Here is a 26991-nt window from a genome sequence, read left to right on the forward strand (position 1 = left end):
GCAGCACCTACGGGCAGCTCAGAGCCCAGTGTGGATCTTGGGAAAGCACCAACAGGGGTTTCCGACCTGCTGTACCCCTAGGATGGCTGGTTCCAGAGTGGAGCTGGGCTGCTGCTCTGGCTGCATTCTACAGGATGTGGGATGGGGAGCAGACCGAAAATTTATGATGCTTGGAAGAACATGTAGGAAAAAGGAAGCCCATTTTGTTTCACAGCTGGCTGATGCTGAAAACATCTCTTTGGTATCAGGCCCAACTCTCCTCTCTCCCCTCTCCACCCATCAATCTCCACTCCAACAGAACTTTTTCCCAGCCCCCTGGTGACTGGGCTGTCATGAAGTTTCCTGACTCTGTTGAATTTCTTTCACCAGTCCCTGGGAGAGGGCTAGGCCCCTCCACTTCCTGAGAGGCTCCAAACTCATCTCCCCTCCTTCCCTTTCAGTTGATTTGCAAGTCAAAAGGTTACCTCCTTTGATCTTGAGGCAATTTATACCTTACCACACTCAAGAAGCAATCCTTTAATCCTTTTTTGGTCTCACCTCTTTGAGAACCTAATAAAACCTTTCTGTAGAAAAAAATTCACGAATGCATACACACATGAACCACAAATATTTGCATAGCATTTCAAGATAGTCATAGGCCCCCTGAAGTTTTCTTTTTGAATCTTACTGAACACTTTCTCCCACTTTTGAGATAAACATTACTCATGGTACTCTCACAGTTGAGAAGAACTTACAAGTATTTTGTCTGTGAAAATTCACCTCAGGTATCTTGGGTGTATAGTATTTTTAGTTACACATCAATAAGTCTTAAAATAAAATTTGGCCTTAGGAATTTTCTGTCACCTGTTTTCACTTCTACCTGTGAACATTTTCACCAGAGGACTGTCAGATCTGAAAAAGCCAGCATAAAGCAAGGAAATAATTTGAGACTCACAGAAGAGTTGAGAGAGAGAGAGAGAGAGAGAGGAAATGTGTGTGTGTTTCTGTTCGGAGATTTAGTAGAGCTACTAGAGGTACCATCTACCCCTGATCTCCCAATTTTCCCTAACTCTTAACCCTCTGTTCTCCTACCAATTCTTACTTGTACAAGACTCGGAAAACATCCATGAATAGTTTAGTAACATGGGAATCTCCCTACTGTACATCTCTTTTGATGTTTTCTCCCCTTACATTTTCCTTGAGCATAGCTGTGATAAACTCCATACTTCTGGATAGTGCCACGCCAAATATTAGATTTTGATTCAATCAAAATGGGTCATTTTGAACTCTGAGCTTTGGGCCCCAAGAAGCCTGTAACTCATTATAGGTACTTAATAATATTATTATAATAGTAATAAAATTTAAAAACCCCAGCTTTTCTATTGCCTAGGACGATCCACTCATATTCCCAGATCTTTGTCAACAGCAGTCAGGCACAAATGAAAACAATAACAACATTCAGTAGATTCAAATGAGAATCCTATCAATTTCACTGCTTTTACGCTGTTCCTGTTTAATTGCATATGTTACAATAAAATGACTGTTGTGGTCAAAGAAAGCAAATGTAAAAATGTTTCAATAAACTTTCTATCACTGTACAACCCCAAAGCTGGGTTTAATGTGGCGGGGGAATGCTTTCAGCAACATCATAAAGCAGATGTCTGAAATTGTGGCAAACTGCAACTTGGCCTACAATCCGAAGTCTTAACCCAACAAAGATTTAATGTTTCAGAAACCTTTTCCAAACAAAAAAGGGACTCTGACTATCCTGATTATTTTGAAGAGGTCATTAATTTTTTCCTTGAATGTTAAAAGAACAAAATGTTTACGGAGTAGTAAAATATTATTGGATAACTTACACTTGGATAATCTACTTTCATGAATAGTAACAACTATTACTGTTTGGGCTTACCTTTATATTATTATTATTGCCATGGTAATAATTGAGAAGTTGATTAAAAGCGCCAAGAAAGCAACATTGACAATCTTCTTTTGGGGGCTGGAGTAAGTGGAGTGACTTGGAGTGCACCATTACTGTGTTGCTAGGATCAGTCTTATGCCAGCACCCCCTGACTTCTTGCATATGGCGCTGAGTGCAGATTTTGCTTAAGTGAGATTTCTCTGCCTTGATACCCCACTGTGTTAGGACTGCTGTCCAGGTTTTAGTCATCTCCTCATGAAACACCCACACAACCATCCTCACTGGATGAAACTTCACTTCTCTCCAAACTTGTTTCCAATCATCTTTGAGGGTGTTCTGAAATTCACCTACTCCAACTCAGCTTGAAGTGTTAAAACAATGGAATTTGGGAGATAATCAGCCCATAATGGAATCTAACTGAGTATTTCAATTTTGTACATTTTTTTCACTCACGATGGGTCAGAAGCATTTCCCTACATAAAGCGGCTTATTATCAGATCGCAATTACATTTGGGATTTCAGAGCCTTGTATGGCAACTGTCCTCTTGCTGCCAAAACATTAGGTGTAAAATGTCAATGCAATGTGGATACCAGCTTCTAATATCCTTTGTCTCCTCTGACAGATTGGACAGAAGTGAACACTTTTGTCCTTCATCTCTATAAAAATAGTAATGCTTAATAACTTTCATGAGTGTTTTTGAAATGGCTAAAGTAAATTAAATACAGGTAACTACTTTGCCATTAAGGTTTAAAGAAATGTGGCTTTTGAGCTTTGCTAATAGTAGAAAAAGGCTACTGCGAAAAGGCCCCAATTTAAGATTTTAAATGAGGTATTAAAAGTAGTCTTGAAAAAACATGGATAACGTTATAAAATTAAATATATATCTAGTTATTAATAAGAAATTCATTAACATCTGTACTCATAATTCTATTAATAAAAATGAACAATAAAAAATTAATGTCATTAATTTTGCATTAGACTGTATGCATTTCATTAGTGAGAGCATTTTTACAAGATTAAAAAAGCTCCATAGATATCTAATTCTCTTTCACTAAAGCCAGTTTAAGGCAATTAATTACAATGTATTATGACAAGTGAAGGAGCCATGACCTAGAGACAGTAAAAGATTTCCTAGTGACATAAGGAGCGACAGCCAGGTTCTGAGCATTCTATCTTCTTATCTTCAGTAGAATTTTACTGTTAGATCTTGTCACTCAATAAAACATCTGCAAAGGATACTCCTCCAAATGATAGAATGGATGGAAAAACAACATTCATAGAAAGTCTTTCTCATGAAGATTGTGTGAAAAGCTATCACATAGACAGTCCTGGCAAATTGACCTTTATCATATGACATAAAACATCAGCCTTTCTTTGAAAATGCAATGATGGATGAGTACAGTCTATATTTTTGCAGGAATAGTAACTCTGAACCCTTATGTGCTACCACTTTGACAAACACAGGCTGAAGCTTTTGCTTTTATGATCTAAACCATGTGAAGTTAAAACATTGTCCCTCTTTACTGAGGAGGAAACAGATTCAGAGGACATTAAACAATTTGCCCAAGATTATGGAGCTATTGAGATCCAAAATTGGGACTCAAACCCAGGTCTCTTTTAGTCACTACATATGTGTACAATATTTAAGAAGAAAATCATTTGAAAATGTTTGCATCTCAGTTAGATGTTTATCTAACTTTATTTTTTCATTGTTGCAAATCGATCATGCAGGCATCAGGACTTCACTATTCTGGTTCAATGGGCATAAAGAGATGAACAAATCCTGATATTGTCAACCTGATGAGGGTGCCCCAGCTTGATCAGCAGCAGCAGTTTCACTGCCTTCCATCTGCCCTGGGAAAACAGGCCTTTGGCATCTGTATGTTGCATAAGGCAGATCCATAATCTTCATTAGGCCACTTGCATTTATTTTCTTGTGGCAACTGGTTTCCAGGAACAAAATACCTTCTCTGGAATCAACCAAGATAAAGTTCTGAGTTCATTACACACAGCAGTTTTGCTCTGTTAAATTTCTTTAGGCATGGCCTTCTTGCATCATCTATTCCATTTATGCGTCATGTTTTGGTATTATTTCCCATGCTAATAGCCTGGAAGTCAAGTTGGTCATGGTTTAGCTAGCTGAGAAACCCTCAGTTTCAAGCAATAAATATCTTCCTTTCATTTGGGGGATGGAGTGAAGCAGTGGTATTGAGTTAGAGTTCTAAAGTAGATTGCCTTCTGGTTCCATTCCGTGCTCCTCCCTATACCCATACCATTTGCCATGTAACTTTGCACATCCTCTCATTCTCACTCTAAGCTCACCCATGGGACTTGCTTTGGCCAATGACATGTCAGCTAATGTGACACAGATATGGGCTTGAAAAGCCTGTATGCAATTGGGCCTGCTCTTACACCTTCACCTCTGCAACCGCTAGGAGAATAGACTTGAGCTAGGCTGCAGGAGGATGAGAGAGATCTGCAGGAGTCGAGTTGCCCCAATTACCAGTCTGACATGGGAGGGAGCCAAGATCAGCAGGACCTCCAAGTTGACCACCAGCTGACTCCAGACGCAATAGCAACAAACTTTTGTTACATGCTACTTAGGTTCTGTGGTTGTTGGCTATTCAGCAAAAGCCAACTGATACAGGGCCCACCAAACCAGGCCAAGGCAATATGTACCATGGTAACTAGATTCAAGAAATTTCAGGAGACACATAACCATCTGTGGTGAACATGCCCTAGGGTGGCCCCCAGGATTCCCACTCCCCCAGAGTATTCATGACTTTGTGTAATTCTCACCTCTTGAGTGTACGCAAGACCTGTGACCTGCTTCTAACCAACATAAAATGGCAAAGGACAAAGGCTTATCACCTTTATTGCTCCTGTGATTATATTGCATTATATGGCAAAGATGAAGGTGAAGGGAGTTTGCAGGTGTAATTAGGGTCCCTAATCAGTTGACTTTGAGTTAATCAAAAGGGAGATTATTCTGGATGGGTCTGACCTAATCAAGTGAGCCCTTTAAAGGTGGGTTTAGAGGTGAGAGACTTGAAGTAGCCAATAAACTGAAGGAGTTAGGAAGTGAATTCTCCCTTAGTTGAGCCTCTAGATGAGAATTTGGCCCACCCAACACCTGGATTTCAGCCTTGTGAGGCCCTAAGAAGAGGGTCAACTGTGCCTAGAGTCCTGACCCATGGAAACTGAAATAACAAATGGGTGCTGTTTTAAGCTGCTAAATTTTGGGAAATTGGTTTCACAACAATAGAAAACTGCTATCATTTTTCCTGAATCAAGCAAAACTGATTTCAGAGGACTATAACATTCTTGACATGCACCAAGAACCATCGTTTTGGTATACAATAACTCCAAATGTTTTCTTTTTCTGGTTATATTAGTCACTCACCAACAGACATTGCTTCTATTGGTCCTCTATGTGTTTTCAGAGAACCTTCTCTTGGTGTTTTTGAGTCTGACACAATATTGATCAATCCCAGTTTGCTTTTTGCATGAATCATGCCTCCGTTTTCTACCTGCTCTTCTTAGAACTTCATGTCTCCTTTTCTCTGATTGCCTTGAAATTTCTGACCATCTCTTCCATTTCAAGTTTGATACAACTTCTGGTTTGGTTTACCCAGTGCTCTATAATATTCACCGCATAACACTGAGGAAGTTATTCTTAAGTGAAGATAAAAAGAGGCTAATTATACTTTCTTCCTTTTGTTGTGTTTTCCCTTCCATGCTATATAGTATGAGGGTCAGTGAGTTATGGTCTCAGTATTTAGAATGTAATCATGTAGATGTTATACATTTACCTTGCTTTGAATCAGGCTTTCTCAACCTCAACATTACTGACATTTTGGGCCAGTCTTTTGTTATTGGAGGATTTCCTGTCCATTGTGGGATATTCCTCATCATCCCTGACTTCTACCCACTAGATGCCAATAGCACGCTTCCCTCAGGTTTTGACAACCAAAACTGCCGACAGACATTGCCAAATGTCCCCTAGGGGGCAACGCTACCCCCAGATGAGAATCATAACTTAAATGAAGGAGTGACTATTTCGCATGGAATTAGTGATTATAGGTTAATTTGTGTTTCAGGTTTATGGAAAAGCACAATAAAGTTTTGAAAATTTTACTAGACTTTAATTCCATGTTAAGCTTATGGTATATGTATCCAAGAACAGTGAAATATAAACTCATACAGCTGGAAAACATGTTTAAAAAATCATGTCACCTCTCTGAAGGGCAATTTGGCAAAGTCAACCAAAATTAAAATGCAAATAATCTTTTCCCAGCAATTGTACCTCAAAAGATTATATACAGATATAATTCCCCATGGGTGAACGGAGAGATGTCAAGGATATTCATTGAGGCATTGTTTGTAAAGATAAAAGATAAAAAACAAATTAAATATAAATCAATAGAAGACAGGATAAAAAAATTAAGGCACGTTTTTACAATAGGGTACTATGTTGCCTCAGAAAGGAATGAGGCAGTTCTTTGTGCCGAAATAGAATGATCTCTCAGACATAATATTTAGTGAAAAAAACAGGGTGAAGAACTGTGTATGGTATACACATACACAAAAAGATTTTAGAGAATCAGTATTTCCTTTTGCAGCAGCATGTAGATTTGCAGCAGGGCATGCAGAAGTGGGGGTGAGGAATGACACCAGAAGAATTCAAAATCCTGGAAGGAGAGCAAGTTGATACCGAACCATTGCCATGGGAGCGCTTCTCAGACTTGTCCCCAAAGCACTTCAAATATCTGAGGACAGTGATGTTTCCCAGGCAAATGGGCCAGAGGCAGAGAAGCCTTTCTGGAATTATCTTCTGCTTTCCGTCTCTGCTGCTAGTGCCGTTTGTAGGTCCTGGCTATTTCTGTCTCAGTGAATTACTATGAAATCTCCTAGCTGATATCTCTGCTTCTAGTTCTGCCCTGTTTCATTCCACCCTCTACAGTCCTCCTGAGTCAGCTTCTCATTGTGCATGAGATCACACTACCGCCCTGCACGACTCCCAAGCCCACAGAATAAAACCCAAACGTGGTGTGGCCCGGGTGTTCTGCTGTGATCTAGATCTTGCTTGTGAGTTAGGATGAAGTGACTGATGATTCTGGAGCCAGACTGACAGAGGTTTGAGTTCTGGTTCTATTTCTCTCTCTTCATTTCTCACTGTCTCCCTTTCCACACTCAGCTCTCCAGTCTGGCTTCATTGGGTAAAATCTCCCAATACGCCCTGCTACTTTATGTCTCTATAGGTCTGCTTATGGTGACATAGCTGTCTGGGATAGCCTTCACTCGCTGATATGCATCCGCTCTCTTAAAACTTAGTTTAACCATCAATTCCCCCATGACCTGTTTGTCCCACCCACCATTTCTGCCCTCTCTATATTCCCTTCCTATGCGGCAACTCGCCAAAGCTGTTCTCGAAGTTTCATAACTTTCTCCCTTTCACTCGAAAATTACACATTCTTAGAAAATGGCAAGATTTCAATAAAAGCTTCCAAAGCAGGCCAATTAGGGGGTGGAAGGTGAGAGGGTTATAAGGAGAAGAAGGTGGGAAAAATGAATAAAAGGAAGGTAGAGGCAGCCCTTAGTTGGTGTGGGTCATTTACACTTCAGTCACTTAGAAGCTGGTATCTTTCTGCACCACTCTTTTCATTCGTCCTAAATCAAATTTCTACTTTAAGCATCACATGCCTCAGAATTACTTGTGCAAGGAAAGAACAGTGTAGTTAACAGAGAAAAGGTTTATATAATAAAAGCACATTAAATTGATATGATTTATTCAAAACATCTCTTTGTTGAAAAGTGACTGCTATTCTACGCTATTCTACTTTGACATATTCTATTTTTCTTTGCTAAAGAAGTTTCAAACGTGCTCCCCTAAAAAGCCATTTCTTCTGGTCCTTTGCCATTTGCTCAACTCGATTTAAGTAACTGTGGGATGGAAAGGAATGCTTCCTCTATTATCATCTCTCTGGTCGGCTACTACTGCAATTTGAGATCACCAAATTGTCCCTGATGCCAAATATCAAACAGGCCCCAGTGAGAAAGGGGCCCCTCTGTGTTTCACGTAAGGACGGAAAGTCTTCTCAGGTGGGGCCAGTTACTAACACTTCAAGTGATAGCCCCAGCTGTCCTCCAAATGAGATCAGGTATCTGGCAGTCTTTGGCTATTCATTTTATTAAATTCTTTCTTTTTTTAAAAAAATTGTGAAATAACACTCAGAATAGTACATAAAACTAAATGTATGATATAATGACTAAAGCATGTAACTCCCACCTAGAAATTGCCATTAACCCCACGAACCCCAAATATTTCTTCCCAATGGTGCCATTCTCCACCCCATTCTGGAGGCAGCCATCATTTTGACTACAAATAAGTCAAAATGATGGTTACTGAGAAAGCATCTCCAAGCAAAATTGTGTATTTTGATCCTTAAGTTATGAATTTATAAATGGATTCATCTGCATATATTTCTTTGTTTCCTTCTTCTTTCTCTTAACAATATGTTTGTGAGATTCATCCATGTGGTTTGCTAGAAGTCATTCATTTTCATCAATATTTGGCCAGCTATTTTTACTAGTGCAGTACAAGTGACTGCTATCACCTTCTTGGTCAGGAAAGACAAGCCAATAAATGTTGTGTATTCTTTCCTACCTTGTCTTCTTTTGATGTTTAAATTCAGGAATGCAATCAATTTGAAAACAGTCACCAAATCAAGAAATAAATAGGCCATAAGATACTCACTAACGACATTGGCTTGACCGGTGAATATGGTGTACTGGAGCTCGTAGGAGACCACACTGAATTCATCATCAGAGGTCCAGTGGACGGTGATGGTGTCATATGAAGCTGTGCAGAGCTCTTCTCTAATTGTGGGAGGGTTGGGAGCTATGGGGTAGAAAATGCTCATCAGTGGAGAAGCAGACACCACTGGGATACCATTTCAGAGGAGATGCTTGACAGTCAAAGCAGGTCTTTCAAAATAGGTCATTCCTAGAGAAGGTGACCCCAATCCAAAGAACATTTGATTGACTGGTTATTGCCTTTATTTTTAACAAGGAATGTGGCTAGAGCCAGCCAGTATGAACTTATCTCGGTTTATCATGAAAATATGATTAGGAGGGTAAGCAAACAATACTCTCATGCATGAAGGAAAACATGTTAAACAAAAAGTAAACAAGACAAACTTTTGTAGTTCTATCTACTTTGGGGGGGTTGGCAAATGTTTTCAGTTAAGAACTAGATGGAAAATATTTTAGGTTTTGTGGGCCATACAGTCTTCTGTTGTGACTACTCAACTCTGCTGGTGTATCATAAAAGCAGCCTTAGACAATTTTTACACAAATGGGCATGGCTGGGTTCCAATACTTTATTTACAAAAATCAGTGGAGGGCTGGATTTGGCCTGTGACCCAAAGTTTGCAACCCCTGATCTTCATGGTGCCTGATATCTTTACATTTTAGGCACCTAACTGGAAAAACAGCAATATTTGTTCTCCCATAGCAAATCAGCCAAAAAATTGTTTGAATATTTTCTTTCATTAGATGCTTTGATGTCTTGCAAAAAAAATCATTAGTGCAGCCCTATTTTCTTCTCATTTCTCAATTTATAGGTGATATTTCAAATTAGGAAGACCATGATTAACAATCAATCATACCTAAGAAGTATAGTTTCTTCCCCAAGGAAAACATGATTCCTTGGTGTTGGGTTAACTTTATCACTAGAGAAAACCGCTGCTTTATTTCTTTAACACATTCTGGAGCAAGGATGTTTAAATCCTACCAAAATGATGATTTTAATTTAATTTATTTTACTTATTTATTTATTTATTTTGGCAGCTGGCTGATAAGGGGATGTGAACCCTTGACCTTGGTGGTACCAGCACCACGGTTTCTCAAATGCTCACCAGCCAATCCCCCAAATAATGATTTTAAAATAACTTCTACTAGATTGATTTCAGTGACTGGTTTTATGAGAAAAGCATGTGAGCAAGAAAAAGACTAGGCAATGAGTGTTTCGCATTGGCAATAATATTTTAGAGCAGGGGTTAGCAAACTCTGATTGTGGGCCTAATCTGGCCCACTGCATGTTTTTGTAAATAAAGTTTTATTGGAACACAGCCAGGCTCACACATTTACATACTGTCTATGGCTGCTTTTGCACAACAGCAAAGTTGAGTAGTTTGCAACCATATGGCTTGCAAAGCCTAAAACATCTACCATCTGGCCCTTTACAGTCAAAACTGGCTGACCCCTGGGTTACAGAATAGATCCAGAGCCTTTATTTCCACTCTTCTAAACATCAGAACCAAACTTCAAAAGGAGAAACATATCTGCACTCTACAGATTAGGAGCAATCTTTGCTTACATTATCGCAGAGTTATTTCCTGCTCTAGATTTTGATTAGGATTAATGAGTGCTAAACAAACCCAAAGAGGGAGAAAAGTTTATGAAAATGGTAAATTTAAAACTCTGGCTTAGTAGTCTTTACTTTGCCACCTGAAAATATATTCAGGACAATTATAAGAAACAAGTCTGTTATATTAAGTCAATTAGCTTAGCTTTGTATATTGGTTATTGAATTCCACAAACACTGTTGAACACCAACAATGTGGCAGGCACTGCATTAAATTGTGCATTTATGTAGAAAGGCTCTACATAACCCTTAAAGCATTCTTTCTGGAATATGTATTTGTATGTCTGTCTCCGGAAGTATCCACATATGAGATTTATTGTTGTGTGGTGTGACTTGGATGTGCATGAATCAGTGACACCGATCAGGAGATGCACCCCATGGATGATACCCAGCTGCACTGTAAAGCATGCTTCTTACTGTCTGCGTGCTCCCTGTTGGTATGGGATCATCCCTGCATGGATCAGTGAAGAAATACTTATTCTCCCATGGTTTAAATAGGTCATTGAATTATTTCTCCCATCAACTATTATAGAAAGATTTTGTTCTTTCCGAGTAAAATATATGATTAAACATAAAGAAATTGTATGTTCAAAATAGGCAAGTCATTGTGAGACACATGGCAGTAGCTGTAATAAGGAAGGAAATGTCACCTCTATGGGTTATTAACTTGACATACCACTTAGAGGTATGTCATAGGGAAAAAAAAATCTTGTTTTTACAGCCAGGCAGGTTAACCCTGTTTTGACTGTAAACCCAATGGGTTTGTCCTGACAAATCAATACCTAATTTACTGTAAATGAGAACAGCAGCATGCTGCCAATTTCAATATTCACAGAATCAGTACCAGAATTGTTATTTTCTAGCCTCTGTCACAAATAACACACAAGGAATGGTGGGCTAATACTCTACAAACACTTCATTTCCTGCTTACAAATGTCTGATAAACTATTTGGACTTGGCAGTATCAGCCAAGCATCGTATGTTATGGCCAGGATCGGTGTTATGTCTAGAAATGGACTGAGTTTGTATTTGGGGTTGACAGCTCAAAAGGCATAATAACAGGTACCCCATATGGCCTTTAGTTTGGCATAAACAGCCATCGGGATGATATATGGTGTACATGTTACAATTCAGTGCAAACTGCTTTCACCATTTCCCCTTTAATCAATACTTTCACATTCCCATAGCGGTTAAAATGGGTTAAAATACATTATTGAAGTACTATTAAACAATTACCAGGAAATGGGGAGGACACAGTCTCATCAATAAGACACTGATTTTGGGTAGAATGACCATGTACCCAGGCAAATATTTAATTTTCCAGCCTTCTCTGCTGTTGGGTATAACCTTGTGACATGAATCTGGCCCATGAGACATAAGTAAAAGTTTGCTAGGTGGGTCTTCTGAGCAAGTTTTTGTTTTTCTCATAAACAAAGACAAACTTGGCTGGCGGAGCTTTTTGTCCATCTTTCTGCTTCCGCCCCTCTCTTTTTGCCTAGAACTTGAGCATAATGCTTGTTGGTGGAGTACTCATGCTGTGATCATGTGGCAAAATGGCAACACAATGAAGATGGCAGAGCAGGAAAAGAGAAAGAATCTGGGGTCTGAGGTCATTATCAAACTTCTGCCCAGCTCTGGACTGCATGCCGTTGTTCTGTTTCTATGATACAAACACTCCTTGATGGGTTTAGTCACTGCTACTTGGGTTTTCCGTTGCTTGCAACTAAACTTATTTCCAAATGACATAAGAAAAAAGGAGATTTTTAACAGGATGCCACCATGAGAAACAGCTCAGCTGGAGAAAGTCTAGAACTGCACTGTCCAATACAGTAGCCACAAGCTACATGTGGTTGTTTAAATTTCAATTAAATTTAATTAAGCTAAATAAAAGTAAAAATTCACTAGCTGCTTTTAAAGTTTTCAATAGCCCCATGTGGCTAGTGGCTAACATATTGGATAGTGCAGATATAGAATGTTTCTATCATTGGAGAAAGTTGTATTGGATAGTGTTAGTTTAAATCAATCTCAGAATTAAAAGCTTAAAGAAGACTATATTCATGAATATTTGAAATCAAGTTTGGTTTCTTACTGTAAATGCTTTTTGAGTTGATTTCTTTCTTCCTAAATAGAAGTGGTATGTTTGAAAGAGAGAATTACATGAAATAAGAAGTCTGTGGGATCACTCATCCTCCTTGAAATGCAGAAAGGCTAAAAATAGCTCCTCGGGTCCTTGCAAAGAAAAAACCCTGATCTTCTCGGTATAATGCACCTTGATTATAGGACTCCATGCTTTCTATTCACAGACTGTAAAAACAAATATCACACAATGTTCCCTCTCTCCTGTTCCACCTTCCCCAACCACCCTCCCACAAACATGCACACACAGCATTGGCTTTTATAAGCTAACACCATGCTAAGTTAGGGATGTGGCTTCTTGAAGGCTGCATGTCCTAAGTGGCTTCACTGTGTACACTGTGCTTTCCTGAAGTCACAGACACCAGTGGCTTTGGCTAACACAAATAAGGTTGTCTAAACTTTCTAACAGTGAAAGTTTGCAGTTCTTGCTTTAGAGGTTGATAGCAAGGAAAAGTTTAGAAGCACAGTGAGGAATATGAGTAGCCTGAGGTTTTTTGCTGTTGTTGTTTTTGTTTTTTAAGCTTCACCAAAAAAAAAAAAAAAAAAAAAAAAAATTGCCAACTAAAATGCACAAGATTGAACCACAGCACCAGAAATTTCAATGTAATTTTTGCAGTGTTTGCCATGGTGACATTTGCCAAGATGAAATTCAGTCTTTTACCAGAAAAAGCAGAGGTCTTTAGAGTCTGTACAGATTTGAGCCAAATCCTAATTCTGCCAATCCTTAACTATCTGACTTCCAGCAAGATGGCTGACCTCCGTCATTTGCAAAATAAAGATTATAATACTTCACCTGAATTTGATGTTGTGAAGATTAAAACAAGATCACAAACACAAAGAGCTGGAGTAGGGTGGACAGCCAATGAATTAGCTGCCAATTTTTTCTCTGCTACTGTACTGTGAGTCAGGTGCCTTACTAACATGACATGAACACACACAACCTTATGTATCTCTTTGCTGGTCAACAGAACTATTATTTTTAGCACCCACAAGTTGAGAGTGAATGTCTTTATCTGTTTAGTGTTGTTATAGCAGAATACCTGAGGCTGGGTAATTTATAAAGAAAAGAAGTTTATTTGGTTCATGATTCTGCTGGCTGGAAAGTCCAAGAATGTGGTGCCAGCATATGCTTGGCTTCTGGTGAGGGCCACGGGCTGTGTCACAACATGGCAGAGAAGCATAAAGGCAAGCGGGCATGTGCAAAACATGAGAGGCAACCTCACGTTATTACAAGCCACTCTTGCAGGAACTAATTCATTCCCTCGAGAACTAACCCAGTGTCATGAGAAATCCATCTTAACAACACCGCTACATTGGCAATTAAATTTCAACATGAGTTTTGGTGGGAACAAACCACATCCAAACCATTGCAGTGAGGTATGCTTTTAATGATTGAGATTCTCTTTTTTCCCCTGTCCCCAATTTAGTCTTGGGCTCTGTTGTTTTCATTTGAAAAAGAAAAAAGAGGAGTACAGAGAAATTGTTTATAGGAATATTAGATGCTACTCCTAAATCAAAAGCCCACACCTCTGGTTTTAAGGGAATAAATAATTGATCTGGTGGCAAAGTGTTTGTATCACTAATGTACACAATATTAAAGACAACATAAAAGACAATACCTGTAAGGTAATCCAGACATTCTAGCAATTTTTTCTCTCGGGAAAAATCTAAGGCAAAGGTGTCAAATGTATCATTGAGGTTGATTTCAGGAATTAGGACCTGGGAGGATGCAGTTGCCATGGAGACTCTGTAATTTAAACAAAAACAACTTTTTAGAAATGTCAAAATAGCTTACATCATCACCATGTAGGAATAAAAAAAGTAAAAGGAAAAGAAATATCATTTTTTAAAAAGTGCCATTTTTATATGTAAGCCCTAAGAAGAATCTCGGAATGGCACAAAACAGTAACATGAATCAAATGAATGAAACCTAAAGAAAAAGCAAGGGATTGGGAAAAACAACAGAATGGCTTTCCCCTTCCTTTTTACTATCGGGGAAAAAAATGCCCTGTGGAGGCAAAAGCATATTCATATTTCATGTTGTTGTATATTTAACAGCCTGGCCCCGTCACATCTAACCCCAGCAAGAAAAGAAGCACATAGCTCCAGGCATTTCTTCACACATCTGTCTGGAAAACTGTTTGTTCCTTTCAAACTCGACCCTGCTCCACTTCAAAGGGGAGTCTCCAAAATTTTGAACTGCATAAAAGGCAAAGTGAAGATTAAAAGAGAATGTTTCCAGATATTGGATTAGTTTAATCAATTACTAGCCTCTCTCTAAAATAAACATTAGAAAAGGGGGTTTTGTCTGGCTCGTTTTCACTCTTCTTGTATTCATTTTCTTACACCATATTCCCAGCAGATGCCATGGAAAATATTCATGAGCTTTCTCACAAATTTCCCCAGTGGATGGACTGTTTCTCTTCTTCACTTAGGTTTCCTGGTTAGAGTTCTCATGTATAAACGAGAAAGCAAGGTATTGGTACGTGTCAATCTCCTTCTACGTACTCTCAAGTTGATTGGGAAAGTTCAGTTATTAATAGCAAGCATTTTGACTGATTCAAAAATGCAAGCGATTCTCTTAAAAACAAGAAAATTGTGGCACAAAGTATACCACTTCTGAGCATATCAAATGATGCTGGACTCAGAATCTTATTGAGTTTGGTATTTTGTTAAGTTTTGTAAACAACACTCCTAGGAGCTATGATGTGCCAGATATTGTACAGAGCGCTGGGAATTTTTGACCAAAGAAATAACTTTGAAATGATTTAGCTCTGGATCTAGCTACTTATTTTCTAATTAAGAACACTGATACTCATTTATACAAGGCCACAAAAGCTAGCTGGCAGTAGCCAGGAGAATAATTTCAGATCTACACTCACCCATTTAATTTAGAAAAAGTTCAGCATGGTTACCCCAAGAGGTATGTTTTCTCTTGTGTCTATTAATGGCTCTTAAAGCTTTGGATTTTACAAATAATATATCTTGAGGGCCAGCCCGTGGCTCTCTTGGGAGAGTGTGGTGCTGATAACACCAAGTCAAGGGTTAAGATCCCCTTACCAGTCATCTTTAAAAAAAAAAAAATATATATATATATATGTATATATATATATACATATCTTGGCTATAAAAAGTATTCTTTTGGGTCTATTCAAACAATGGAATGTTATTCAGCCATAAAGAGGAATGAAGTACTGACACAGGCTACAAAGAGGATGAACCTTGAAAACATCACGTTAAGTGAAAGAGCTAGACACAAAAGGCCACACATTGCACGATTCCATTTATAGGAAATGCCCAGAATAAGCAAATCCACAGATACATAGAAAGTGGATTGGTGGTTGCCAGGGGGAAAGGAGATGGGGAGGGTTTGCTTAATGGGTATGGGGTTTACTTTGGGGGTGATGAGAATGTTTTAGAACTTGATATAGGTCATGGTTGCACAACATTGTGAATGTTCTAGATGCCACTCAATTGTACACATTAAAATCGTTAATTTTAGGTTATGTGAATTTCACCTCAATCTAGAAGAATATACCTGTGAAATGCTCAAAATTCTTAGAAATACAGTTTCTATAGCTGTATTTCTGGCGATTTTCAGTATTGTATAGGGAGGAAAGGAGAGAGGTAAATCCACAATGTCATAATTGGAATGACATTGGGATCCATAGGTGAAAGTCTGAAGAGGCACAAACTGGAAAGCAAAGTTTCAAGTGTTTGAATGAGGAAAACCTCACCTCCTGACCCTTTCACCAAGAAGCAGTGAATAGTGGAGTTGTGTGATTTTGTTGACTAAATATTGTGCCCAAGGGAATTGGACTAATTACTGTTACCAACGGCTGTTAATTTAGACTGATGGATACTCGGACGGTTGCTAAACATTTTTCACAGATGGTCAAGCTGTACTTAAAACACGCTTTACTTAAGAACCATGAACATAAAAAGTCCTCAAAACTCACAGATGTTCAACAAATATTTATGAAGTCCTTAAAGTATGCTACATACCAAGGAGCCCATCACCGCAGAAAAGTTAAAAGAAATGCTATGGTGCTATTTGAACTTCTCAAAAAACATGTCAAAGCGAAACCTCAGTTAATTCTTTTTCACAGTGTCCAGCAGGAAGAATTGCACCGAGCTACTGTGAAACAAGCACCGAAATTTGCATTTCTCTGGCTTTAGCAGTTCCCATGCCCAGTGGCAGAAGCCTCTTTGTTCAGACTCACCCAAAATAGATTTTGTTCCAAAATTTCTCCTGGTTCTATGGTCCAAAAACAATTTAGTAAAACATGCTTTAATCAAGGGACATTGTTAAAAATGCCTGCCATCTTGATGGTAGAAACTTTGTGGATGAGAACCAAAAGGATGAAAGTTCCTAGCCTGGGAGGCAAAGGCTGACAGCAAGAATCTTTGGGGATTACAGCAGCTTTTAACACCTACACATTGTTTTTTTTTTTTTTTTTTTTTTTCTGATGGAAGGAAAGATACTTATCTATGTCTACATTTCAAACTGGAGTGACAGGCAAGAGGAACTCTGCCAAATGCAACATTTTAGGCCATGTTTTAATTTCCCAAATGCCTTGTTGCTCATCTTCTAGCCTTTTAGATAAGTTGCCAAAATCTACCAGGACTGTTAGTGCTATGCCACTTTCTCAGTTCCTTGCTTTATAGCCACGTCTATGTGTGGATGTGTGTGTGTGCATGTGGGTGTGTGTATTAAGCACTTAACATACTGCAGCAAATAAGGGCATTGTGTCCCATCTTGATGTGTAAAAGGGTGGGGTGCACATTACTCCCTAATTCTATTTCTGCTTTGATGCCCCTAGTCTCTGTGACACTCAGTTGCTAGCAGCCACATGGGGCCAGTTTTCTGGAAAGTGGACATGTCCAGAGCTAGGCTGCTCAGCAGGCTTCTGCCAAACAATGCACATCACCATGGTGTAACCCGGTGAGGTCTCACAGTAATAAAATGTGTTTCACTATGGTCAGCTCAGGATTTTCCAAACACATTTGGCCCTAGAACCTTATTGTTGTCTTAACACTTATTAATACCCTGCAGAACACACTTCAAAAACCACTCATCAGATGTGCTCTAATTCTTAGAACCGAGCAACATATTTCCAGAATTGACAAGTGGAGTTCTTGGTTTTACATTCTGGAAAAGCCTGGTGGATCCTGAAACTGCCTGTGGTGGTGAAGAACAGAGAGATCACCTTGGAGTCTGAGAACCTCCTGGGTGCTCTGGAAAATGGGTACTGTTCAGAGGGAATTTTCTTTTTGCCATCATTTTGATACAGATAATTTGCTACTAAAGGTGATTTTAAATTTAGATTCTTCATAAGCAGTGGACCGATTTTCTTATGCCCGGATTCAGGGAATAGTTTTGCTTACTTAGCGTAATGTTAGAAAGGTGCGTACGCAATCACACAAGGCCATCTGCTAGTGCAGCTTGAGAAAACAGTATGTCATACACTGCATTTGCGTTTGTCTAGTGAGCAGAAAGGAAGGGAACTGCACGTGTTGCACATTCACCTTGTGACAAGCTGGGCTAATGTTTCCACTATGTTATTTCATTTTATCCCTACAACAATCACATTAGGTAGGAATAATCAGCTCTGTTTTATAGATTCATTCATTCATTCACTCGATCAATCATGTCAGGCAGTTTGCAATGTGCTGGGGCTATAATGGTGAAAATGAGATGGTTAGGGTTCCTGCCCACTTAGAGCATAGGAGCAAAATTAGACTCCGAAGTGCTAAAGAGCAGCCCCAATGCTATGCATGATTACTAAGCAATTAGCACAGAGCCAAATGGTTGATTCCAAAGTATATGCATCTCCTACAACATAAAGCTTGAGGCTCTCTCTTTTTAGTTTTTGTTTTTGGTGTTTCTGAATTGAAAAAAAATTTTGTAGTATTGATTTAGCTTACAGGAGAACATGTCCACTTTAACTGATTTAACAATGCAGAAAAATCCCATCTACGTCTCACTGTACAAATGCCTGCAGGATTAAAAGTTTGTTCTGGGTTTCACACTTAAACAGAAGAATAAAGATGGTTTCGAAGTATATAGGAGCCAGAGCCCACAGCAGACACAATAAGAGACAGAACGAGGAAGTCGTGTCCTAGAAAAAAATGTTAAGTGACAGGCTGAAGAACAGAGGCAGGTAGACAGAGAGCAGCAATGAAACAAAGACATACAAGAAGGGGTCAACTGACATACTGAAATACGAAAACACAGATCCAACTAACACTTAATGGAGTATCTATGATACTTAAGACCTGTTCTTAGGAGTTTCTAGCAATGTTATCACAGTAATGATAGCTATTACAAGCCTAATTTTCTAAGTTGAAAATAGCTCAAAGAACCGCAGTTAAAAAGAGGCAGCACTGAGATTTGAATCCGGGCTTCCAACTCTTAGTCCAAGCCCAGTGCCCTTTTACTACATGCTGGCTGCTGGAAAGAGAAAGGCTCAGGAATTAACCAAGAGGATTGACTAATAGAGAAGGGAGAAGAAGGGATTGTAGAAACAGACAGACAGGGGCTCCCAGCCAATTTTTACAGCCACTGTGTATTCCATCTTAACAGAAGCACATTCTTTGTAGAAAGAAGAATCAGTCATTTTCCCATTCTTGATGAGATGGGCTTGTTATAGGGAGAGCCGAATGGGACCAGATATGCCCCGCTGGATCTGAGCGTGCTCATATGTGGGCATTCACATGTTGGTGCTATAATTCAAATGCAGGTCTTCTTTCTGCATAACTGTTTATGGGGCCACATTCTCTCTCAGGTCACTAGGTGAGATTTTGTTCATGTGACACTTGGTCAAATTTGTAGGGATTGCTGAGGAATACAGCTCATAGGAGCCACTTCATCTGGACATCTCATAATTGATAGGTGGGGAAAAGTACTCTGGGATCCCAGTTGCAAACTATGACCTAAGTGTAAACACTATCTGTTAGTGTCCTTAGCACACTGGAGTATTAGTGCTGCTTGCAGTTTTTAACTTTAGGATGAATGTTGAATGATTTACGGTCCAGATGAGAGCAGCAGAAACAAACGCTTGGAAGCTAAGAGTCATGAGGAAAGAAACAGGTCTCTCTTCAAGTAGAGAGGAGACCATTTTAAGGATCTAAAAGGGGTGATAGTCAGCTGTTATCCATGTCTTTTAGAAGAGATAAGTATCAGCTGCAAAAGGAATTTTTCTTAAATATAAGAAATAACAATCAAGCGGTTGGATAGTAGACCAGAGTTGTAAAAATACTATACACTACTCTGAAAGAACAGTGAAAAGAGAAGTATCAATGCCTACCTCTATGCAATATTTTGAGAATTAGCAATGTCTGATATGGGTAAGCACTCAATAAATGTTAGTTTCCATTCCCCTTTCTTGAAAAAATTCGAATCATAAGATGGCAAGTATTTTATTCCCCTAGGCCAGGGGTTGGTAAGGTATAGCCAACAGCCTGCTTTTGTAAGTGGTTTTATAGGAACACGGCCACGCTCATTCACTTCTGTATTATCTATGGCTGCTGTGAGCTACAAAGGCAAGTGTTGAATAGTTGTGACCGAGATCTTATAACCTGCAAAGCAGAAAATACTTATTCTCTGGTCTTTTACAGAAAAACCTTGCCCACCTCTGTTCTAGGGTAAAGAACAGCATGAATGGGCTCTCTGGGGACTTCTAGTGACAGGATTCTATTAGTGCTTTGGAAAAAGGGCAGTTGACTGAAAATTAGAATGAATGAAAAGTCAAGGCCATTGGCAATGGCTGGAGATGTCATTTACGTGGATTGCTTGTATCCGGCCCAGCCTAGTGCTTCCCTTTGGATCTGCTAGAATTGCTATAGGTGTTTGCATCAGTGAAGATGAGTGATTTTTATGCCAATCAAATATGTGTACTGAAGGAATACTCATCCTGGTCAATTTGGCTGCTGAGCTAACCATTCAGATAACATCAGTGTTAAGTTCCCTACCCTAGAATAGCAGGCATTTTAAAAGAAGGCAATATGAGGTTGACAGTGTGGTCCTTTCTCTCCCGCATGAGTGAGCCTTGACCTTTCAGGCAAGGCCAAGCTTCTCAACCGAATAAAAATGGGCCTTACAGAGAACAACACCTGTGCGATTTTTTTTTTTTTTAAAATAGATGAGCGCTGCAATGGAAGAAAAGATTCCCTTTTGTGTTTCTGCCTCCATTTCAATTCTTTGTTACCAAGTGTACGATAAGATCAGGTCTGAGAGTCACAATAAATGCCGTTTTTATGCCATCATAAGCTTCACCCCCCTCCCCCCAACCCCCACACAGGTGGATTTTATTCTTTCTAACGGGTGGACTCTTGTTTCAAAGGCCTTGAACTTCAGGCTGTTAAGGAAAGGGCTTTGACATGACAAAGGGAAGCATCTTTAGCTGCAACAAAACAGCTGAAAGCCTCTGTTCTCTCTGGTACCCAGCCTTGAAAATGAAAACAAAAGCAAGGCGAGGGCAAGGCTGACCAATCACACCCCAGATGCAAGAGCCCAGCAGCCGAGAACTTCGCGCCAGCCCCTGCACTCACCTCTCGGTTATATTCTTAGCAGTCTGGAGGAAACGGGCGTGATCGTTCTCCTTCAGGGAGTGTTCCGCTTGGGAGATGAGTGACGCCGACCGCTCAATGCACTGTTTGCAGTTTGCAATCTGCTGAGCCAGCTTGCGAAGCCTCATCACCTTGAACAAAAGAGGCATGGGGATGGTTACACGGGTGGGCTCGCTTAGCGAAAAGGCATCAGGCTGGACCCTTCCGATGCGTGCATTTTGTTCTAGGTAAGTCGTCCTTCCATAAAAGCTCAAAAAGTCGGCATAAAGAGATGGTGACGTGCAGAAAGCCCAGTAATGGGACTCTTGTCTTACATATTCTTTATCTCCTTGGAGAAGTGTTGCTAATTCGTTTTATGAGGAAACACTGAATTGTGAATTGCTTCCCTGTTGATGGGAAAAAAAGGTGTTGCCCAGTGGCAAGTTACAAAAGGTGACCAAACCTCTTCCCTTGACTATCCCACACAATGACTGCAGGACTGTAGGAAACCCCGGAACTTTATCTCAGGTTTCCAGCTGTGCCATGAAAAAAAAAAAAAAATCTCTACAGGTGCAAATTTGTGGCTTAAGAAAAACCATTTCCTAAAAAGTTCTTTGTAATCCATGTAATAAAATTGTGATATAAAAGCATTAGGTATTACTATTTCCCACACTACCTAAAACTCATGTGTTAAATTAACAGAAAGGGAGCATTTTTCCAATTGATTAATATTTTTCCTGTTGAGCACATGAGAGAAAGCCAAAAAAAGCACAGCTGGGCCATTTCCCCTCACTGGGAACGTCATTTCCAGGCACTTTGTGCTTACTTGATAACTAAGAACTATTTTGATAAGCATTTCCCTGTTGGGATAAAAATGCATGTTTGCTTCACAACTTCCATTCCAATTCCTGATTCTGACTTGCTTGAAAATGACCCTCAAATATAATTGACCATAACCTCTGGGCAGGCCAAGATAAGTTCAAGGTGACCCACTTCACTATTTGCTCTGGTGTTTGAAATCTGCTATGAGATGAAGCGCCCTGGCCAGAACCCAAGTTAAAATTAGATCGCTAATTGGAATTGCCTTGTGCCTAATGCCCCCATCCACACACCCGGGGACAGGTTGTGGCCAGCTTTATGATAATTCCGGAGTGGAAAATAGCCCCGGGTGAAAGGGTAGGGAGGAGTCTGGTTAATCTGTCTTACAGACAGGGCTGGCTCAGGCTCCTTCCAGAATTCCTGCTAACTCCAAGAAATTCTTTCTTTCTCCAAGTCATCATTATCATCTGCGTATAACTCTAATCGAAGAAAAGGAAGGAAGGAGATGTCAGAACTAGAGGCCTCTAAGGAACGTCCAATTCCAAGTATGTACTACAGCAAACAAAGGAAATTAATGCTGGATTGAAAGGCAGCAGGCACAAGATTTCAGGCGAGGGTGGGAAAAATTCCTGAACGTAAAGAGTCAGAGAAAAAAGTGTCAAAACTTTGGGGCAAATGGTATGTGATCTTGAGCCTGGTAAAAGACTTAACTCATTATAGTTATAGTTACTGTCTCCTGCAGATGAATTGTGTTTATTAGTCGAATAAAATAACACTTATTTTACACCAAATAGAATTAGCTTCTGGCATCATTATATCCAGAGAGAAAGCTAAGGAAGGCATCCAGTCCAATTCAGGATATTAGAACATGCCCAGGAAAAATTGTCAGAGGAAGAAAAAATTCCAGAAGGAAAAATAACTCATAGTCCCTAGAACAAACCAAGTAAACGAAATATTTAATCACACGACATAAGGAATAGTTTAAATTACATGGCAGAATTGAAGACGTTTAATACAATTCTAACAAAAGAAAATAAAGTCAAAATATTCCTTTAGAATAACTTTATGTAAGTCACTTATCCTTTGGATATGCCTATTAGAGACCACACAGATTACAAACGTGATGATGCTTGAACGCCAGTTTCTTCTTTTTCTTCCTTCAGTCATGATACTGAAAATTAAAAGTGACATAAGTGGAAAGAAAAAAAAGTCCTAAACCATGCATAAATTGAAGCAAGACAAAATGAGAGCCTCCTGTGAAAATACCACACTATTTTACAGAGAACAATTTTGGACATAATTTTAATTATAGGTCAGAGCACAATTTTATCTGCTACACCGAATCAGAGCTTTTCAAACCTGGTGTGCAAAAGAATCAGCTGAGGATCTTTTTTAAAAAAAAACTGTAGATGTTTGGGCCTGTTCTCTAATATTCCAGTTAAGCAGTTGTAATTGGCAGAGCAGCAAGAATTTGCATTTTAACAAGCAATGAATGCTTTTAAAATCTGCGAGTGATGAGTCATTAGGATGGTCAGCACTAGCATTTAAAAAACCAAATAGAAGAAGAGAGGAAAAAAGAAAACAGCAGTGAACTCCTGGTAGAAAGGTCAAGTTGGGTTTTGTAAACCTTTTTCTTGTGAGTGTGTGTGCGTGCGTATGTGTGTGTGCCTGTGCTGGATTGTGATGCCATATGTACACTGCAGATTACAGTTAAAAAAAGAAAGAAAAAAAAGAAAAACACTTCTCTAAGTTAGGTGTTCATAAACTGTGGTCTGTGGGCCAAATCCAGAATACAGCCTGATTGTATAAATAAAGTTTTATTGGCACCCTGCCACACTGATTTGTTTATGAATCTATGGCTGCTTTCATGCTACAATGTTGGGCAGAAATGAGCTGTTGCAACAGGTACTGCATGGCAAAACCTAAAATATTTATTATCTGGCCCTTTACAGAAAAAGTCTGCTGGCCCCTGTTAAATGATTCCGGTCAGATGGCCCTAATTGGAAGGAAACACACTCTGAAACACCATCCTACAAGTTAAAGCACTTCAAACTTAGACACTGAGCATGAAGCAAAATACTTAGTTTTTCATTAGGCAATACTGTTTTATATATTATTTTTAAACTCCGATAAGATGAATACAATTTGATGTTTTAAAAGAAATACTGGATACTGACACATAAGAAGATTCTATATATGTATGTCCTAATGCTGCAGGGGAAATTTTTTCCAGTTGACTCTGTTCATTTTTCCTTTGGGAAGTGAGATTGCCCCATTGTAACTTTTGGAATTCACTCTATACTCATCATGGAAACATTTTGTCTGTTAAAATCTCCTTTTAGTGTGGCCACAGGCCTATTTATAGCATTTTATTTGCTGTTTATTATTATACCTCACACACTTTTAAAAGCAGCCTTATTTTGCTTTAAATGCATTGTATACACTTGTATATAAATGATGTTATATGAATGTAGGATACACACACCAAAACTGCTATGTCCAAACAATGAGTCCTCAACACAAATATCTGAATTGACAATAAGGCTTATATACTCAGCATCTCTTTAAGGCCATGTAAAGCCTGAACATTTAGTCCAAGTTAATTCTCTTAAGTTTTAAAGATTTCGCCTACATAAAAGGCACTGAAGAAAAAGGACCCTTTTTCTGTTTATCTGACACAGCCTTCAGTAGTCTACCATATTCTGTATCTGAATGTTAATCTGGAGTTTACTGCCAGCTTTTTGTGTGTTGACATGAAACTTATCCACTTATCCCTATTACTGAAAAAATAAGAAATTTCTTTCCCGGGGAGTCTCTTGGCTTGAGACTCTCCAGTTTGTCCAACTATAAAGGCTGTGAAGCTATTTGTTTCAGAGAATGCCCAATGGTCTGGGAGCAGGAATCAGCAGTAGGTACAAATGCGTAACAACATCACCTGCTTGGCAGCCCCCCAAGTTGGACGATGTGTGGTGAGTTTGATGACACCAGGTTTAACAGCCTTGTGATTGGCACCAGAGACAGACAGAGGCAAAGTAAGGAGGTTGATGAAATTCACCTTTGTGGTCTCCCCATTTCTGTCTGGTTCTTCCTCCACCTCCCCAGTTCTAAGTACTTGTCAGAAAGCTTCAGCATCCCCCACCCCCTTTTTTTTTTTTTTTTGCCTCCCTCTTGGTAGGGACTCCCTAAAGAGTCCTGTGACAATTCAGGGTATCACGTGTTGAGAATGGCCAGAGCCCCCTGTCTTGACCTAGTGCTCTCAGACTGCCCTGCTGCCACCCTGGGCCACAGGGACCCAAGCCTTGCAGTGAGCCGCAAGGCCACATTTGCCCTTCCTGCCAGGCACTTCAGATTTCCAGGGTGCTGGCACTCAGGTCCTTTCTCGTAGAAACATACCTCTGACACAATATGCCCTGGCTAGGGACTCAGGTCACTGTGAATTCCAGGGTTTGGAATCAACTAACCCTTGGTCATGTGCCATAGTACTAACTCAAGAGAAAGCTGAACTGGGCCCTCAGCTTTCCCAAAGAACATCTGCTTTCTCGTATTTCCTTCTGAAATAATGTCCCTGAACAAATACACACTTTTTAAAAAGTGAAAATTTTCAAACATAGAAAATTTAAAAAGTAATATAATGAACCACCCTGTACTTAGCAGCTCTACCAAATCTCAATATTTTCATCATATAAGCTTCAGATTTTTCAAAAGGAAGTAAAATGTTGTTGATAGCTTTAAAGCCCCTGTGTGGCCCTCTCTAATCTCATTCAGGTCTCTCTACAGAGGAAAATACCTTCTTGAATTTAGAGCTCATTACTCCCATGCATGTTTATGTACACATGCCCAAACAATGCATGAGATTTTTTGGTAGTTTATCAAATTTCATATAACTCTTCTCATGCCATACAAATCATCATAAAGCTTGCTTGTGTTTTTCTGATTTTTCCATGCTAATACATATCACCCAAGTTCATTAATTTTAATTTCTGAACTGTTTCATTACATAATATATAATTTATATGCCCTATATAAATAACTTGATTGAGATATAATTGATATATAATAAATAGCATATATTTAAAGTGCAAATGTGATAATTTTTCCAATACATAGACACTCATGAAACAGTCACCATAGTCAAGATAATAAACATACATATTATGTGCCAAATTTTCCTCCTGCCACTTTGTAATTTACCCAGCCCATCCCTCCCTGTCACCCTGTACCTAAACAACCATTGATTTGCTTTTTGTCACTGGAGATTGGTAGATAGTGCTGTTTCTAGAACTTCATATGAATGTACTCATACAGTGTATACTACTTTCTGTCTTCTTTTAGTCGCCATAATTATACTGAGATTTATCCATGTTGTTGCATGCATAAAATAGTTCATTTCTTTTTATTGCCAAATAGTATTCCATTGCATGGTTCTGCCACAAATTGGTTACCCACTCATTAGTTGAAGACATTTGGGTCATTTCCAGTTTGGGGCTATTACAAGTAAAGTTAACATGAAAATTTACCTGCAGGGCTAGTACGGACATGTTTTCATGTCTCTTGGTAAGTACTGGGGATGGCTGGATTGTATTGTAAGTGTACTCATATGCTTATTTAGGAAACTGCTAAACAGCTTTCCAAAATGAGATTATCAGTTCCTTGAACTTCTGTTAAAATAAGCAATAGAACTGTTGGGGTCTGGTGCCATTTTGGGGGGGGTGGCATGTGAATTGAAGGAGATTTCATTTAATAATTAAATATCCTTTGCTTTTTAATTTTTGTTTATTTAGGTTTTCTACTATTCTTTACCTAAGTTTTAAAATTATTGGCATAAAAACATTCATATAACTTTCCAATGTTTTTTAAAAATCTGTATCATATTAATGCTGTGTTTGCTTATGGGGCCCCACATTCTGTTCTTCCTCCATCAGTCTTACTACAGACTTCTGCTTTAAATTATTCTTTATAAGTATGAATCCTCTTGATCAGAGGTTGACGAGCTTTTACTGTTAAGGGCCAAATCGTCAACATTTTAGGCTTTGAAGACTATATACTGTCTGTCATATATACATCTTTGTTTTTTCTTTATAAACAGCCTTTTAAAAATGGGAGGAAAAACATTTTTACCAAAAAACGAACCAAAATAACTCACTTTTACTCACAGGC

At 39.1% G+C, this 26991-nt stretch overlaps 1 protein-coding gene across 1 annotated transcript in view; it reads right to left on the reverse strand.

Annotated features, from left to right (window-relative positions):
- The window catches only part of MID1 (midline 1), a 153319-nt gene that overhangs the window by 11241 nt on the left and 115087 nt on the right, over nt 1-26991 (reverse strand). The window contains exons 5-7 of the mRNA XM_063083240.1: nt 21019-21167; nt 14085-14212; nt 8659-8802 (exon numbers count right to left, since the gene is read on the reverse strand). Of these exons, the coding sequence (XP_062939310.1) occupies nt 8659-8802; nt 14085-14212; nt 21019-21167 (421 nt within the window). The remainder of the gene's footprint in view (nt 1-8658; nt 8803-14084; nt 14213-21018; nt 21168-26991) is intronic.

Source organism: Cynocephalus volans, chromosome X, assembly GCF_027409185.1.
Source record: "Cynocephalus volans isolate mCynVol1 chromosome X, mCynVol1.pri, whole genome shotgun sequence".
Taxonomy (NCBI): Eukaryota; Metazoa; Chordata; class Mammalia; order Dermoptera; family Cynocephalidae; genus Cynocephalus; species Cynocephalus volans.